Source organism: Culex quinquefasciatus, chromosome 2 (assembly GCF_015732765.1).
Source record: "Culex quinquefasciatus strain JHB chromosome 2, VPISU_Cqui_1.0_pri_paternal, whole genome shotgun sequence".
NCBI lineage: Eukaryota > Metazoa > Arthropoda > Insecta > Diptera > Culicidae > Culex > Culex quinquefasciatus.
This window is the reverse complement of record NC_051862.1, coordinates 41,957,900-41,974,552: the sequence shown is the minus strand read 5'-3', so window position 1 is coordinate 41,974,552 and position 16,653 is coordinate 41,957,900. Positions and strand designations below refer to the sequence as shown.

At 35.4% G+C, this 16,653-nt stretch overlaps 1 protein-coding gene across 2 annotated transcripts in view; it reads left to right on the top strand.

Annotated features, from left to right (window-relative positions):
- LOC6042167 (solute carrier family 26 member 6) overlaps positions 1–16,653 on the top strand; it is a 33,737-nt gene that overhangs the window by 10,602 nt on the left and 6,482 nt on the right. For both annotated transcript variants that reach the window (XM_038255003.1, XM_001851262.2), the window contains exons 2-3: positions 10,838–11,447; positions 11,550–11,662. In XM_038255003.1, coding sequence (XP_038110931.1) covers positions 11,413–11,447; positions 11,550–11,662 — 148 coding nt within the window. In that variant the 5' untranslated portion in view covers positions 10,838–11,412. The remainder of the gene's footprint in view (positions 1–10,837; positions 11,448–11,549; positions 11,663–16,653) is intronic.

Sequence of the window (16,653 nt, the reverse complement as noted above, 5' to 3'; positions counted from 1 at the left end):
TCGGCTTCTTGAAATCTTTGAGCCATAAATGAGTTGGGTGGTGACGCGCGGTCAATTATGTGGCATTGTGTGTGAAAAGAAAAGAATTTTATTTCGTGTTTCATCCTGGTTGGCTTGCCCACAAGCAGAAGAAAATCAGTTCAATTAGTTGGGTGGTGACGCGCGGTCAATTATGTGGCATTGTGTGTGAAAAGAAAAGAATTTTATTTCGTGTTTCATCCTAGTTGAATTGCCCACAAGCAGAAGAAAATCAGTTCAATTAGTTGGGTGGTGACGCGCGGTCAATTATGTGGCATTGTGTGTGAAAAGAAAAGAATTTTATTTCGTGTTTCATCCTGATTGGCTTGCTCAAGTCCTTCCTACATCATCGTTGATCGGGAGGCACGACGTCGTGTGAATTGTTGCATTAAAATAAGTTTAATTATTACTGTAAATGACTGTAAAAAGTCCTTCCTATATCATCAATGTCGTCTGGGTAATCGTGATGAAAAATTACATTTATTCAGTATTTAAATACCTGTGCGCGAGTGTTTTGGTGTGCTAATTAGAAAGACCTTCCCATAGCATCGTTGCTCGGAAGGCTCGCCGACGGGTTTGTTATGAAAGTCCTCCCCATAGCATCGTAGCTCGGGAGGCATCGAAAAGCCAATACCTTATCCTACTAACCCAAAAAAATCACGTGATGCTTGAAGGAGATGCTGTGGATTCAACGGTCTCAAGCGGTATCAACAAGTATATAGCGAAAAACTATGTGCTTGATGAGTCTGCAACTTCAACTATCGGATTAACATTCCTCCCTTTGTTGAACTGCAGGCTTCTTGGGAGGGCGCCGGTATTGACTAATAAAGTCGGGGTCTTCAGGGGTTAAACAGTGAACGGATGGTTGGCTCCCACTGATCATTTTTGATTCATTGTTTAACTTCAGCTGATCTGTCAATAACGGAGTAGCAGCTCATTGGCAGTCAACCATGCTCATGCTCATGCTCATGCTCTTGAAATCTTTGAGCCATAAAGGATTAAAGGTTTTTTGTTCAGTTTCTGTTATTTTTGTCGTGTTTTTGCATTTTGTTTTTTTTTAGGTAAACGAATCAACAGTTTTCAATTTCAAGGGTACTTGAATGAAAAAATCAAGTTTGGTCCTCATTCGAATTCAAAAACACGTCGTTCGAATTGCAGAACTCAGATTCACAAATTCGAATAAGCGTATCCGCTCTGTGATTCCGGTTTTTATGTATCGGGTAATATAAAATGCGTAAAAACAGTAAAAACAACTTTTCACAAAAGCACGTAATTTTACGATAGAGTGAGCTTCGGTAAAGCACAAAGTATAAATAAAGTCTCAGAAAATCATGAAAAATAATAAACTGTAAAACTGTAATTAAAACATGATACTTTCGTTGATGAAACTTCATTAAACATTTGCTAATATTGTTGATCAAAGTGGGTAATTTTTGAACATATCAAAATTAAAATGTTTACTAAAAATTTGAAGAAAACAAAATTCTCATCAAACAAGTATTTTCATCATTTTTTGAGGTTTTTCAAACTCTTGCCAAAACATAAAAGTAAAGATATCTTACGCTTATGCTGTACTTTTTTTTAGAATTTTGTAAACAGGACCTGATTCTTCGTAATTACCCAAACTAAAGGGACCGTGGTGTAGGGGTAAGCGTGATTGCCTCTCACCCAGTCGGCCTGGGTTCGATCCCAGACGGTCCCGGTGGCATTTTTCGAGACGAGATTTGTCTGATCACGCCTTCCGTCGGAAGGGAAGTAAATGTTGGTCCCGGACTAACCTAAAAAAAAAAGGTTAGGTCGTTAGCTCAGTCCAGGTGTAGGAGTCGTCTCCCTGGGTCCTGCCTCGGTGGAGTCGCTGGTAGGCAGTTGGACTAACAATCCAAAGGTCGTCAGTTCGACTCCCGGGGTGGATGGAAGCTAAGGTGTAAAAAGAGGTTTGCAATTGCCTCAACAATCAAGCCTTCGAACACCTAGTTTCGAGTAGGAATCTCGCAATCGAGAACGCCAAGGCAATGCTGTAGAGCGAATAATTTGATTTTGAAAGGTAAGAAATCAACACATAAAAGACCATGTGGTTTATCCAAATCGAATATCAATTGAGAAAATCAAGGTGTCTTAAAAATAGAAGGTTTTGGAACAAATGAATTTTTGCTATAATTCAAACAGTAAAAATAAAGCAATCAACATCCAATTTGTCACAAATTGACGTGACAACGTTATCTCTTATTTCCAGACAACCAATTTAAACCAGGTAGCGGAAAGTCCTTCCACTACGCACGTTACGCCTAACTACATCGCCTTCTCTAGCGCGTGCGTGTTGTGGTCAAGTTCATGTTCGTACAAATTACGGACCGGCCGGCCTGGGCTGGTCTGGCCTGTTGCCATTTTGGACAAAATTGCTCAATATGCAATACTTTTGCATGCAGCTGGCGTGCCTCACGAAGACGCCGCGCCATAGTTGTCACATGCCTTGAGAATTATTGAAAACTTTCTTAGATTTGATAGTTCGCACATATTTTCAATTTAGAATTTTTATTAAAAAAAAAAAAATGATTTGCCCTTTGAAAGTGTTATTTACCATTCATGATTTGCCATTATGAAATGTGACGCTCGCCACATGTGCGTGCCAATTCGACGGTGGCAACCGAGCGGTTGATGACTTTGATTATCAATTTGCGATTTAGTATGAATTGCATGCATTTACCGCAGCCGACGTTCTTTACAAACGAAATTATCAAGCAAGTTGTTTGTCAGTAGAGTGAGTTTGTGTTGGGTGACAGATGGACTCCATGTTTCAAAATGTTTAACTTCATTATAAAGTTTAGAAAACACTTTTAACTTTGAATATTCTAAAATATTGTAAGAAGGCTAATTAGGAGATCCCAAATTGATCCGCAATTTTTGGTCCAAGTTATAGATTATCGAATATTGGGTATGACGCAAAATGGCTTTTTTTTATAAAGGGAATGCTAGTATGTACAAAGTTTCATCCAAATCAATATCTATAAATAATAGGAAGGAACATCGCATAAGAAAGATTCTAGCACACTTGTTGATGAATTAATCAAGTGTTGAATTTTGCTTTTCACCTTTCCTTTGCTGGAACTTGCGCTAATGTTTCTTGATTTTCCTTTTTGCGAAAGACTACGTGAGGGTGCCCACTCTTTTTTCCAATAAAATAATGTTACCTGTACATAAGCGAGAATTTCGCTGCGTCATGCTGACCAACAACAAACTGCGTGCGAATACATGGGTAGCAAAAAGGTGATATATTTTTTGAATTCATGTACAAAGTACCTGCACAGACAAATAGATTTTAATCTTAGGTAGTTCAATTGGATTGAAAATAACGGTCATTTCGAAAGAAAGTTGCTTTGTAAAACCGATAATGTAAAGTTCTTAAATATTTTAAGGGTTATGTTCTTCCGTCTCCTTGTCAGTGATACAATGCTATCAACAATCAGTTGATTTACCGAAATTCGTTATGTAGTCTATTCGCGTTGCTACGTCACCGTGAACCACGCGAAAAATGACAAACCGGTTGATCAAAGTTTGGAGCCCTGAGTGATGGGTTGAAACCTAACCTGTTTGGATGACTTTGCGTTGTATTCTGTACCTGTGAATGAAGCACAAATTGGTCATGAACTTTGGAAGTTTGGAGCAACCCAAAAATAGCCTCCGCAATTGACGCTCTCAATTTGCATTTTTTTTTGTAATTTGTTCACCACTGAAAATCGGTTACGTCATCCCAAAATGTTAGGTTACGATGACTTCACTGTTGACGCGCCTGTCGCAACGATGGTCAATATTCAGTTAATCGAAAAACACATTAACTTCAGTCTGGATTGTTATCATAACGACGCGTCGCGTTGCGTGTTCGTATCGATTTATTAGGGCCTAACTTCTACCAAGGTCGGTAGGAAGTAACAATAACCTTAAATTTTGGAGGACTTTCAAAATGTTACCGTTTAGTTTTGGTTTAGTTGATGGTTCTGTAACCAGGGTTTCAGTGAACTTCAATCAAATATTCATGTTTAACTGGTGAATTTTTCGTAAAACAAAACTACAAAAACTCAGATGTTCGGGAGATATTAGTGTCAATTAAAAGAAATGTTCGAAAGTGACTAATCTGTTTAGATTTGTAGTAAGTAATTTTCATCAACAATTCCTATTTAAAAAAAATCAAATACGCTTGTCAATAAAAAATATTCAAAATTTACAATTTCTTTCATTCAACAAACTCTCACTGTCTGTATACGTGATAATCACTGCATTAGAAATAAATTGTCCACGCTAAAGGGAGGCAATAAATACAACAAGTCCTCATAATTCAATGTCGAGGCTTCGCCGCCGGCAAGTGAGTGATCACTGCGAGCTGATAACGGGGCTCTTTATCGCACAAAACCGCGCAATTTTGTCTCATTTCCTCTCCTAACTGTTTTTTTTATAATTGTTTTGTTCTCGCGGACATGAATGGAAGATTTGATTTGTTATTGGGACAAATCTATTCATGGGTGCTAATTTAGATACGAATGTCAAATGTCTCGCGACTGACTGGAAAACAATTTTAATTGAATGAGGGGTTTTCATGGTAAGAATTTGATAAGCTGTAATAAACGAATAGTGATTTCATCTTGAGGGATTTCGATCAACACGTTTACGCTTAACTTTTAAAAGAATTGTCAGAATAGCAGGTCATGCAACAAGTTGCAGAATGAGTGTTTTTCAAGCACATTTCGTTTAATTATTCATCAAAAGTTGTCAAGACGAAAATAGTTTTTAAAAGTTACTCTTTAAAAGAGAGCTGAAAGGTTTGGTATTCAGAAATAAAAAAAAGTGCTATAACTAAAACTTTTCATAGCTCTTTTTTAATGTTTTGTTGCATAAAAAAACTACAATTAAAAATGGTTATGAAGACAAAAAAATATATTTCGACTGAAAACCAAATTAAAAGAGATATACGAAAATCGTATCAGAACTGAAAATTATTTGGATAAAAATATCTGAGGAAAACAAACATAGATTTAACATTAAAAATGCAACGAATCCGAAAAATGCAACGAAAATCATGTGATACAAAATTAAAGGTCTTTTGAATACCTGTAAAATAATTTTGTTTCGTCTTAATGTCGCTCCACAGTCGTGAGACAAAGCTGGCATGTATGAGTTAGTTTATTTTATAATAGAATTATCAATTCCGCAAGATATTCGGATATCCGAAGTCCCAGCTCAATGAAAAATGTACATTTTAAGATAAAATATGGGTAATTCTCCGCCAACTCACACAGCAGTTGCCCCGACCCCTCTTTGATTTGCGTGAAACTTTGTCCTAAGGGGTAACTTTTGTCCCTGATCACGAATCCGAGGTCCGTTTTTTGATATCTCGTGACGGAGGGGCGGTACGACCCCTTCCATTTTTGAACATGCGAAAAAAGAGGTGTTTTTCAATAATTTGCAGCCTGAAACGGTGATGAGATAGAAATTTGGTGTCAAAGGGACTTTTATGTAAAATTAGACGGCCGATTTGATGGCGTACTCAGAATTCCGAAAAAACGTATTGTTCATCGAAAAAAACACTAAAAAAGTTTTAAAAATTCTCCCATTTTCCGTTACTCGACTGTAAAATGTTTTGGAACATGTCATTTTATGGGAAATTTAATGTACTTTTCGAATCTACATTGACCCAGAAGGGTCATTTTTCATTAGAACAAAATTTTTCATTTTAAAATTTCGTGTTTTTCTAACTTTGCAGTGTTATTTTTAGAGTGTAACAATGTTCTACAAAGTTGTAGAGCAGACAATTACAAAAATTTTGATATGTATACATAAGGGGTTTGCTTATAAACATCACGAGTTATCGCAATTTTACGAAAAAAAGTTTTGAAAAAGTTGGTCGTCATCGATCATGGCCGTTCATGGTCACCCGCGACAGACACGGACGACGAAACAAAGAGAAACGCAAAAAGTAACTTTTTCAAAACTTTTTTCGTAAAATCGCGATAACTCGTGATGTTTATAAGCAAACCCTTATGTATACATATCAAAATTTTTGTAATTGTCTGCTCTACAACTTTGTAGAACATTGTTACACTCTAAAAATAACCCTGCAAAGTTAGAAAAACACGAAATTTTAAAATGAAAAATTTTGTTCTAATGAAAAATGACCCTTCTGGGTCAATGTAGATTCGAAAAGTACATTAAATTTCCCATAAAATGACATGTTCCAAAATTTTTTACAGTCGAGTAACGGAAAATGGGACAATTTGTAAAACTTTTTTAGTGTTTTTTTCGATGAAAAATACGTTTTTTCGGAATTCTGAGTACGCCATCAAATCGGGCGTCTAATTTTACATAAAAGTCCCTTTGACACCAAATTTCTATCTCATCACCGTTTCAGGCTGCAAATTATTGAAAAACACCTCTTTTTTCGCATGTTCAAAAATGGAAGGGGTCGTACCGCCCCTCCGTCACGAGATATAAAAAAACAGACCTCGGATTTGTGATCAGGGACAAAAGTTACTCCTTAGGACAAAGTTTCACGCAAATCGAAGAGGGTTCGGGGCAACTTTTCCCGATTTCGTGTGAGTTGGTAGAGAATTACCCATATAACTTTCTTCTTATATCTTGAATCGGGCTTACTTAATACCGTCATCAGGGTGACATTGGATCTGGGAGTGAGATTTGGTTATACAAATTTCAGCATTTTTGTATGATCCAATCTCACCCCCCAGCTGCAATGTCACCCCTGATTAGTAAAAATGTGAAATCTGAACTATCCCCAAACAGTAAATATTAGTATTTTAATAAATTTTGTTATGCTATGACTTTCAAAACACTTTTGTAACTGCTTGTGGAGTGTTTATCATTACATTTTTGTAGCAAATAGCTTTTTACAAATTGATCTGGTGAAATATTAAAATCAATTTGGAACATTTTATGAGTTCAACAAGTAATAAAAATGTTTTAGTAATTGTTCGATTGCAAAAACTGTTGCAAAAATACTTTGATATATTTGATTTTATTTTTCTTTTGAAAAGCATAAATGTTTAGTTCACAGCAAAAATAAAGTGGAGTTTTGGAAGGTTGAAAATTTGTTTGGTTTAATATTACCTCTTTATTGAGTAATATTACATAAAAAATGTGATCCTAATGAAAATGCACCGAAAACAGAAGAAAATTCACCAGTTTTTGATGCAATATTACACATTTTTTACCCAAAATCTGTCACCATTTTCTGATGAATATTACCATATTTTTTTTACTTTTTATGTCAAATTTAAGGCTGGCCTTCAAATTTTGCATTTCTTAATAAGTTCTTTTGGTTGTTACCAAAACCAAGAAAATGATGAAAAGTATATTTTTTAGAAAAATAACCAGCATATATTTGTATGGAAACCTTCAATAAACATTCCCGAACAGACGGTAATAACTTAATTCATGCCATTTCAATAACAAATACTGTTAAAATAACAGAAAGTGTTATGGAATAATCATGAAAAATCCATTTTTGCATAAGAGTTCAATAACAGTTTATGTTATCATTACAAAAATTGTTATTGGTCTGATATTGATTGACAGCAAAAACAACTTGAGAATAACATTTTTTGTTATGGAAGAATAACTCCAAACGTTATTGGGATGATCGGATTAGTTGTTAAAATAACAAAAAATAATAACAAAGATTTGTTTGAAAAATAACGTAAAATGTTATTAGTCTGTTATTACAATAACAATCCAATAACAAAAAAATCATAACGGCGAATAACAAATCTTGTTATAAATAACATAAAATGTTATTGGCCTAGTATTTTCAAATAACAAAGAATGTGACTCCCAAGTTATTTCCGTCTGCTCGGGTTGTTAACTCTTCATGATGACGGCTGTGGTTTATGGAAATATTCACAAATCTCGTAATGAACAAAACACGGAAAGGGGATCGATCGCCAAACCAGCAACCCAATTTTGCTGGGTTGGTTTTGCTGATATCAGCGAAATTTTTCTCTAAACCAGCGAAATTTTTCGCTGAAAAAGGTGGCTGCGCGAAATCAAATCCAGCAACTTGGTTTCGCTGGTTTGTTATTTCCGAAACGGTTTCTTTTCCAGCGAAAGTTTTCGCTGGTTTGATACACATCCTTCCGACAGCCGTCATAAATGTTTGTTATTGTTCACGTTCGGAAGCGATTTGTGGCAATCGAATTGCTTTAGGGGTTTTTTTCAAAACAAAAAAGCATGAAAAAGTTCTGCATCAAGTGTTCAGCATTAAAATACATACTCAACAGGTGATGGTTCTTTTCAATGAAAAGAAGCACGTTTCCAAAGTTCTCGCAGCAGAAAAATACGGTGCAGTGAAGCTGGAGATGTATTTGTACTGCTGCATAGATGAGTGCACAAATTGTCGCAGGTGGCAGCAAGAATCGTAGGCGAGGAACTTGACCATGGCCGCGGAACAGTTTGTGCTGTGGCAAGTAAGTACAACCTGGTTTATTTTGGCATAGGCTTCTGCCGCCAAAACAAAAAAACAAACGTCGGTGATAAAAAACGCTGATCCAGTGCAAAAAAACACTGGTCCAGTGGAAACATTCGCTGAACCAGCGGATTTTTTGCCGGAACCAGTAGAATAATCTCCTGGTTGATTTTGGTACGAGCTGCTACCGCGGAAAAAAAACCCGGACGTCAGCGATAGAAAACGCTCATCCAGCGTGAAAGAACACCAGTTCAGTGAAAAAATCCGCTGGACCAGCGAATTGTTTCCCAAAACCAGCACAATAATCTACTGGTTGATTTTGGTACGAACTGCTGCCGCCGGAAAAAAAACCCGGACGTCAGCAATAGAAAACGCTAATCCAGCGTAAAAGAACACTGGTCCAGTGAAGAAATCCGCTGGACCAGCGATTTGTTTCCCAAAACCAGTACAATAATCTCCTGGTTGACTTTGGTGCCCTGCCGCTTTTTCCAAACCAGCGAGAAAATTTTCTGATTCTAGCAAAACTGATCCCCCAAACAGCGACATTTTTCACCAAACCAGTGTTTTTTTCACTGGTTTGGTAGAATTTCATCGGTTTCCAAACCAGCGAAAAAAATTAGCGATTCTAGGTAATTTTTGTGCAGGCTGAGAAATTAGCGACATTTTTCGCTAGTTTTAGCGAACTTTATCGCGATTTGGCGATGGATCCCCTTTCCGTGAATAGACGAATTTTGGACTTTCAAAAAAATAAATTGATATTTTGAAACCAAAATTAATTTTTTTTTGGGTGTTGCTAAATTCGGAAATAGACAAAGAAATTGTGGTCAAAATCTCATTATTTGATTTTTTTTTATTTTATTTTTAACTTTAAAATACCAACGAATGATTTAGTTTGCTTCATTGAAATTGCATTTGCACATAAAAATTAGGTTTGAAAAGTCCATACTCAAACGCAAATCTACGGTTCTTTCGAAAAATTTGAACTTTGTATTTCTTTAAAATATTTTTTTTTAATCCAACACATTTGTTTTTTTTTTGTTTTTCTCGTAAAATTTAATGTTTATTTGAGCAATTATACTTTTCAAAAAATGGATTTAAAAATGTATTTTTTTTCGAATTAATTTTTTATCTGTAATGCTCCGATCAATGCCTGAAACATGGTTGAAAATAGCAATATATTTAGAAAATACTAATTATTTTCGAATATTTTCAAGCAAAACATGAAATAAAAATTAGCTTCTTTAGGAATTAAAATGGTAACCACAAAGAATCACCAAAAAATCAATAAGAAAAATATACGTTTTCTGAATTAAAAAAAATCTCATTAACATTTAAAGCCGTTGCAAATATTTTTCAAAGTTTATGTCGCCCCGCCCCCTTCAAAATTGGTCTGAAAATCAGAGTGCAAAAAAAAATCCAAAAAACTTCTAAATTTCCATGAAAATAGAAGTCTAATCAACTGAAAATAGACTAAAATGCATTTTCTGCATTGATTATCATATTTAACATGTTTGAGCTTGTTATTTTTTTGATTTTTTATGAAATTCCAATGTCCAAAGCACCTCAAAAATTTTATTTTTCACAAAAAAAAATTTCGTCAATACATAGATACCGTAAACTGGGGTGACTTTGATAGCCCGGGGGGACATTGATAGAAATTTGATTTAGCCACTAATTTTGATACATCCAATATAACAGTCACATTTTTGCTTATATGTTAGTTAATAAGCTGTTCCTTAATGCTTGCATACTCATAATTCTCAAAAATGTTTAGATATTAATTTGATGGGCATTTTAAAAACCTATCAAAGTCACCCCGGGCTATCAAAGTCACCCCAGTTTACGGTATTTAAGAAAATATGATGACAAAACAACTGAACAGGTGTATAATGCATTTTCAAACACTTTTTTCATAAAAATGTTGAAACCATGGCTCGTAATTAAAATTTTTATATCTTTTTTTTTTTATTTTTTGCCCCTCCCACCTCGACTTTAGTCAGAGTCGAGGGACACAAACTTCAAAAAATATTTGTAACGGCCTAACTGTAAATTCTCAATACAACGTATCTTCTCAACTTCGCAACCGAGAAGCAATAAATAGATTGATGCTTTCAATTCTACTACCGATTGATTAGCAATCCCAGCATTTGAGCACAGCGAGCTTTTCCGCTCAACCACTCGAGACGACCTTGTCCGCACATGTTATTTTCTGATGACTCTTGAGATTATCTCCGAACGCTAGTATACGTTTATCCTCTAATTAAAAACACCTACTTATATGACATACAGCACACCAGTTCCTTAACTCTTTATCTAATTCGAATTTCTTTCGCTCTGTCTCTCTGTTACTTCCAGGACTGTCAAGTTCCGTTAAGAATCGTCCGAAATTTACGAGCCAGACACCGGTCTCGACAGTATCAACAAAAACTGCCGATCAGTCTACTACGCGAAAGTAGTGCTTCCTCGTAAGCAAGAGAGTTGCGTCTCGGAAGTGATCAAAACCAAACAAGCCAAACCGATCGTCACCAGCTACTAATACTAATAGCTGCAAGTACGATCGTCGTCAGCCTTATCGCCAACGAGTTGATTCGTTGTTTTGTTTCGGATCCACAGTAGTGTTCACGCGCTCAACCGGAGCGAACGCGCGTTCTCCGGCTGCTACTCCTCGTAACTTGAACTTCTCGCTTGGTGTTCTGCTCGTACGCTGAGCAAGTGTTCAGAAGAAGAACCTGCGGGTTCAGTGATTTCTCGCACGCCCGTTGGAAACTGCTGACGAAACGGCGCGCGTTTGTTTGTTTTGTTGTTATGCAATTTAATTCTGACTAATAAAAATAAAAGGAAAAAAACGAGGGGGGACAAACCAATCAAGTTGCAGCAGAGATATTGATCAACGCAAATCGAATTGTCCCAAAAAGAGAAACAACATCATCATGCTGAACCAAAAGGGAACCTCTTCGGATGCTAGGTTAGTGTTCTGGATGATCTTGACGACCCTGTAGCTCCTTTTTTTCAAAATGTCTGACCGATTGTGTTCTGTTCTGTCTCATTGTTCTAATCGCAAACACAGCACGGTGAAAGTGAAACCGGAGTACAACGAGCTGAGCTATCTCGTGACGAGGCAGTGTCTCCACCAGGAGGAGTTCAACCAGCTGTCGCAGTATGACCGGGTCAAGCCGACGCGTAAGTGTTCTTGGGGACTGTTGGGAATAGTTGAAGAGAATAGTGGTTTGGAGAGGGGGGTTCTAATCACTTCTGGGAAGTTTTTTGGGCCGGGTCATCATGGTGAAATGAAGAATTTATTGAAGATTGATATGGAAACAAATTAGTTGTGTTGCGTGAGCAAAGTTATCAATTCCAAAGAGGAACTTTGATTGCTGTCTCACAAGGAATTTTGTTTTTATTTTTAATCTAATTGAGTTTGGATTTTTTAAATCGAATTCGATATATCTTACCCATTTTCAACTGCTGAACAGTTCGGTAAACTGAAAATCATTTTGTTATTTTTTAATTATTTTAAATATGAACAAAAATTCTGTAATTAAGTAATCTTACTACACCCAAACGAAAAATATATCTCAAAATGTGCAACAGTGAATTTGCTGCAGAAAATGTTATATTTTATTACATTTTTTGCAGCAAGCCCATAGATCATTTTTGCACGCGTGTAAACACGTCAGCGATCTGCAGTTCTCACCAACACATAGAATGCTGGCGCGTTCCCGAGCAACAATCTAGAGAGAACATTATGTTCGCGCTCTGTCCCTCACCATTCATCAAGCGTCCATGGCGCGGTGGTAGCGTGTCGGATCAGCAACCTAGAAGTTGATGGTTCAATCCTCGTTCTGTTAAGGTTTTTTTTTCTGCAATACAATCAATCTGCCGTCGGTAATGTCGATAATTGTCGGTAACGGGCAAAAATGTCATACCCCTATAGGGACATGGCGTTACATCGTGCTGCCACCTGGTTTTTTTAAGCGCAAGAGTGTAAAAGTGCTGAGTCATCGTCTAAAAATAGACGGCGTCCTATCTCGCCCAGCAAAATGAAGTCGATAAAGTAGTCGGTTTCGATGAGAAAAAGTGGAAAATGTGGTCTAAAAATAGCGACGCCATCCCCCTATATCGCAAAAAATGCATGAGGACAGTTTTCATGCAGATTCTGATATACTTTCATGCTGCCATGCATCAAAATCATGCGACCGCCGTTTGGGTGTACCGATTATCGGTAAGTTTTTGTTTATTTTGACAGACGGTTTACCGATCTAAACTTTACCAAATTTTAAACTCCGAGTTCGGTAAAAAGCATTTAATGTGTACGATTGAATATTTCTATAAAAAAATCACTTTAGGAAAGAGAAATTTCAATTCCAAGGCACTGAAATTTACAAATTTATCATAAATAAAAAAATAGCCAAAAAACTTGTTGGTATACAAATTATGATGTTTCAATGTTGCTAAATTAAGCAACAATTAAACAACTGCTTATCACAAAAATAAAGGGGTTTGAAATTTGTTAGACCTCTAAATCTTAATTTCACCACTAGATAGGCTTCAATCTACGTAAAAAATTACTTCTTAATCATTTTCAGGAATTTTGAAAATATAAAGGCAATAAAGGGTTAAATAAACTTAATAAGTTTTCAAAGCTCTTGTAAATAAATTCAATTAATTAAATTTAATTCAATGCTTTACAGTAAAAAAATATGTTTAATATAACCTCTTTTATGATGTATTATTACGATAATTTCGACTCGAAAAGTGCCAATAAACTAAAATAGCGGTGAATTTACACAGTTTTATAGGTAAAATTACACATTTCAACTGTCATAAAGGATCTACTTTTTTAAAAATAATGCTTAAAAAACCTGACTCAAAAAAATTATCTTTGCGACATTTTACCATCGACTGAAATACTGGAAATTGAACTTAAAAATACAATTCAATTGAAAAAAAAAATTAGTTGCGAATGAACAAACTGCACACTTTATAAATAAAATTATTTATGTGGTCTAAAAAATGTATTTTTTAAGGTGAAAAATTTAAAGTTTTAAAATTAATTCTTTAATGAGGTAAAATAACCTTAATTAAGACTGAAAAAGTGACATTAAATCGCTAAAGAGGTATATTCAAAAATTTAAGTGTTTTACACAATTTTCCGACTTATAAAATATGTACTCATTCCCAGATGTAATATTATCATGTTTATTACAGTTTATTTTTTATTGGGTAACTCCGCCAACTCACACAGCAGTTGCCCCGACCCCTCTTCGATTTGCGTGAAACTTTATCCTAAGGGGTAACTTTTGTCCCTGATCACGAATCCAAGGTCCGTTTTTTGATAACTCGTGAGGGAGGGGCGGTGCGACCCCTTCCATTTTTGAACATGCGAAAAAAGAGGTGTTTTTCAATAATTTGCAGCCTGAAACGGTGATGAGATAGAAATTTGGTGTCAAAGGGACTTTTATGTAAAATTAGACGCCCAATTTGATGGCGTACTCAGAATTCCAAAAAAAACGTCTTTTTCATCGAAAAAAACACTAACAAAGTTTTAAAAATTCTCCCATTTTCCGGCCAGGCCTACTGCGTAAAGCCGTATCGCAGAGATGATTCGTAATTGGGTTGAGTTTGAGCACTGAGTGTTCGAACAACAACACAATTCTGAATCGACAGGGGAGGAAGAAGCGTGGGGCCACACCACCATACGCTCCGAGATTTTGGTTGTATTCGTTGGGAGCACCATGCTAAGAAGGTTAGGTACTCCGGGACCCTCTGGGATGGGACATTGTATTTCCACGAATGCCCTGGACACTATTTGCCGTGGTTATAGCGCCACAACTCGCTCCTCCCATTTTCCGTTACTCGACTGTAAAAATTTTTGGAACATGTCATTTTATGGGAAATTTAATGTACTTTTCGAATCTACATTGACCCAGAAGGGTCATTTTTTCATTTAAAACAAAAAATTTCATTTTAAAATTTCGTGTTTTTTCTAACTTTGCAGGGTTATTTTTTAGAGTGTAACAATGTTCTACAAAGTTGTAAAGCAGACAATTACAAAAATTTTGATATTTAGACATAAGGGGTTTGCTTATAAACATCACGAGTTATCGCGATTTTACGAAAAAAAGTTTTGAAAAAGTTGGTCGTCATCGATCATGGCCGTTCATGGTCACCCGCGACAGACACGGACGACGAAACAAAGAGAAACGCAAAAAGTAACTTTTTCAAAACTTTTTTTTGTAAAATCGCGGTAACTCGTGATGTTTTCAAGCAAACCTCTTATGTCTATATATCAAAATTTTTGTAATTGTCTGCTCTACAACTTTGTAGAACGTTTCAGGCTGCAAATTATTGAAAAACACCTCTTTTTCGCATGTTCAAAAATGAAAGGGGTCGTACCGCCCCTCCGTCACGAGATATCTAAAAACGGATCACGGATTCGTGATCAGGGACAAAAGTTACCTCTTAGGACAAAGTTTCACGCAAATCGAAGAGGGGTCGGGGCAACTTTTCCCGATTTCGTGTGAGTTGGTAGAGAATTACCCTATTTTGACTTCAAAATACTTTGATTTCAAATAAGCTTTGATTTTCAATGTTTGAAAAGGAAAACTTCATATAAAATCTTTTACAGTTTTGTTTTTTCTTTAATTTCCCGAACAGGCGGTAATAACTAAATTCATGCAATTTCAATAACAAATGCTGTTAAAATAACAGAAAGTGTTATGGAATATTCTTAAAAAAAAAAACATTTTTTGCATAAGAGCTCAATAACAGTTTATGTCAGGGGTGCCCAAAGTATGGCCCGCGGGCCAAACGTGTCCCGCGAGGTGATATTTTATGGCCCGCGGACCCATTTTGAATGATCATGTAAAATGGCCCGTTGACCACTTGTAAAGTGATTTTACACTTTTTCAAAGTTATGGTTTATTTTAAGCTTTTATATGCTAGTCTTTTTTATTTTTTTATTAATAAAAAGAAACTTATGATTTATCAATATTTTGATCCCCACTTTAGGATACAGATAATTTGTTCAAAATATTTTATAATAAAAACAATTTCACACGTTTCAATGTGTATGAAACTAGTAAATATCGTCAAAACTTTCATCAAACATTTTTAGAAATATCAAAAAAACGTTCAATTTTGACTTAGGTAGAATTCTGTAATAGTTGTAAAAATAAAAGTTTTCTTTATTAATTTGGTCAATATGACTTCTATTGACCCTTTTATGAACTGACCCTCGAACTTACATTGCACTTCCTTAGGGATTCGAACTCATTACAGTTAGATAGCGAATCTGATTGACTATCAACTGATTCAGGCAGACAAAATATGTAAATCGGAGGTTCAAGTTTGCAGCAAATATTTTACAAAGCTTTCGTCGATCAACCCAACCCTCCACCATTATTTAAAAATGGCTCGAAAAACCAGGAGCAAAAATATATTTTCAAAAAACTAAAAAAAAAAGAAATTTAAGTGCATTCGGCTGAAATTAATTAAATATGCATTCCTTCGCATTTAAAATCATTTGAGCATGTTTGAGTTTATTAAAAATAATTTGAATTTTAGTGAATTTTCGATGAAATAAATAAATGCTGTTGTTTTTTTTTAAAAAATAATGATTGTAGGTTAACTATACGGAAGCTTAAAACATTTTCTTAAAAAAAAATTCATTGAAATGTTGAAATTCTGGATCTCAGCAATTTTTCATTAGCCACACTTTACTTATTGAAGAATTGTTCAACATGTAATGTCACCACCATTTTCGAAATATAAAAACAAAACTTATTTTTTTTTGAAAACACAAGTACTTTCAGCTATGAATTTATTTTTTTTTTTTCATATACCAGAAACAACAAAATCAACAATACCGATAGAAACCCGTTATTTTGTGGCTTTTATTATTTTGAAAAGACAATTTTTTAAAAACAGAAATGTAATCTTATACATTAAAATAACGTAATTTATTTTTTTAACAACCTTTTTTTGTAAATTTGGCCCGCAAGCTCATTTGAGCTTCAAATTTGGCCCGGCCTTCAAAAACTTTGAGCACCCCTGGTTTATGTTATCATAACAAAATTTGTTATCGGTCTGATATTGATTGAAAGCCAGAACAACTTGGGAATAACATTTTTTGTTTTGGAAGAATACCTCCAACTGTTATTGGGATGTTC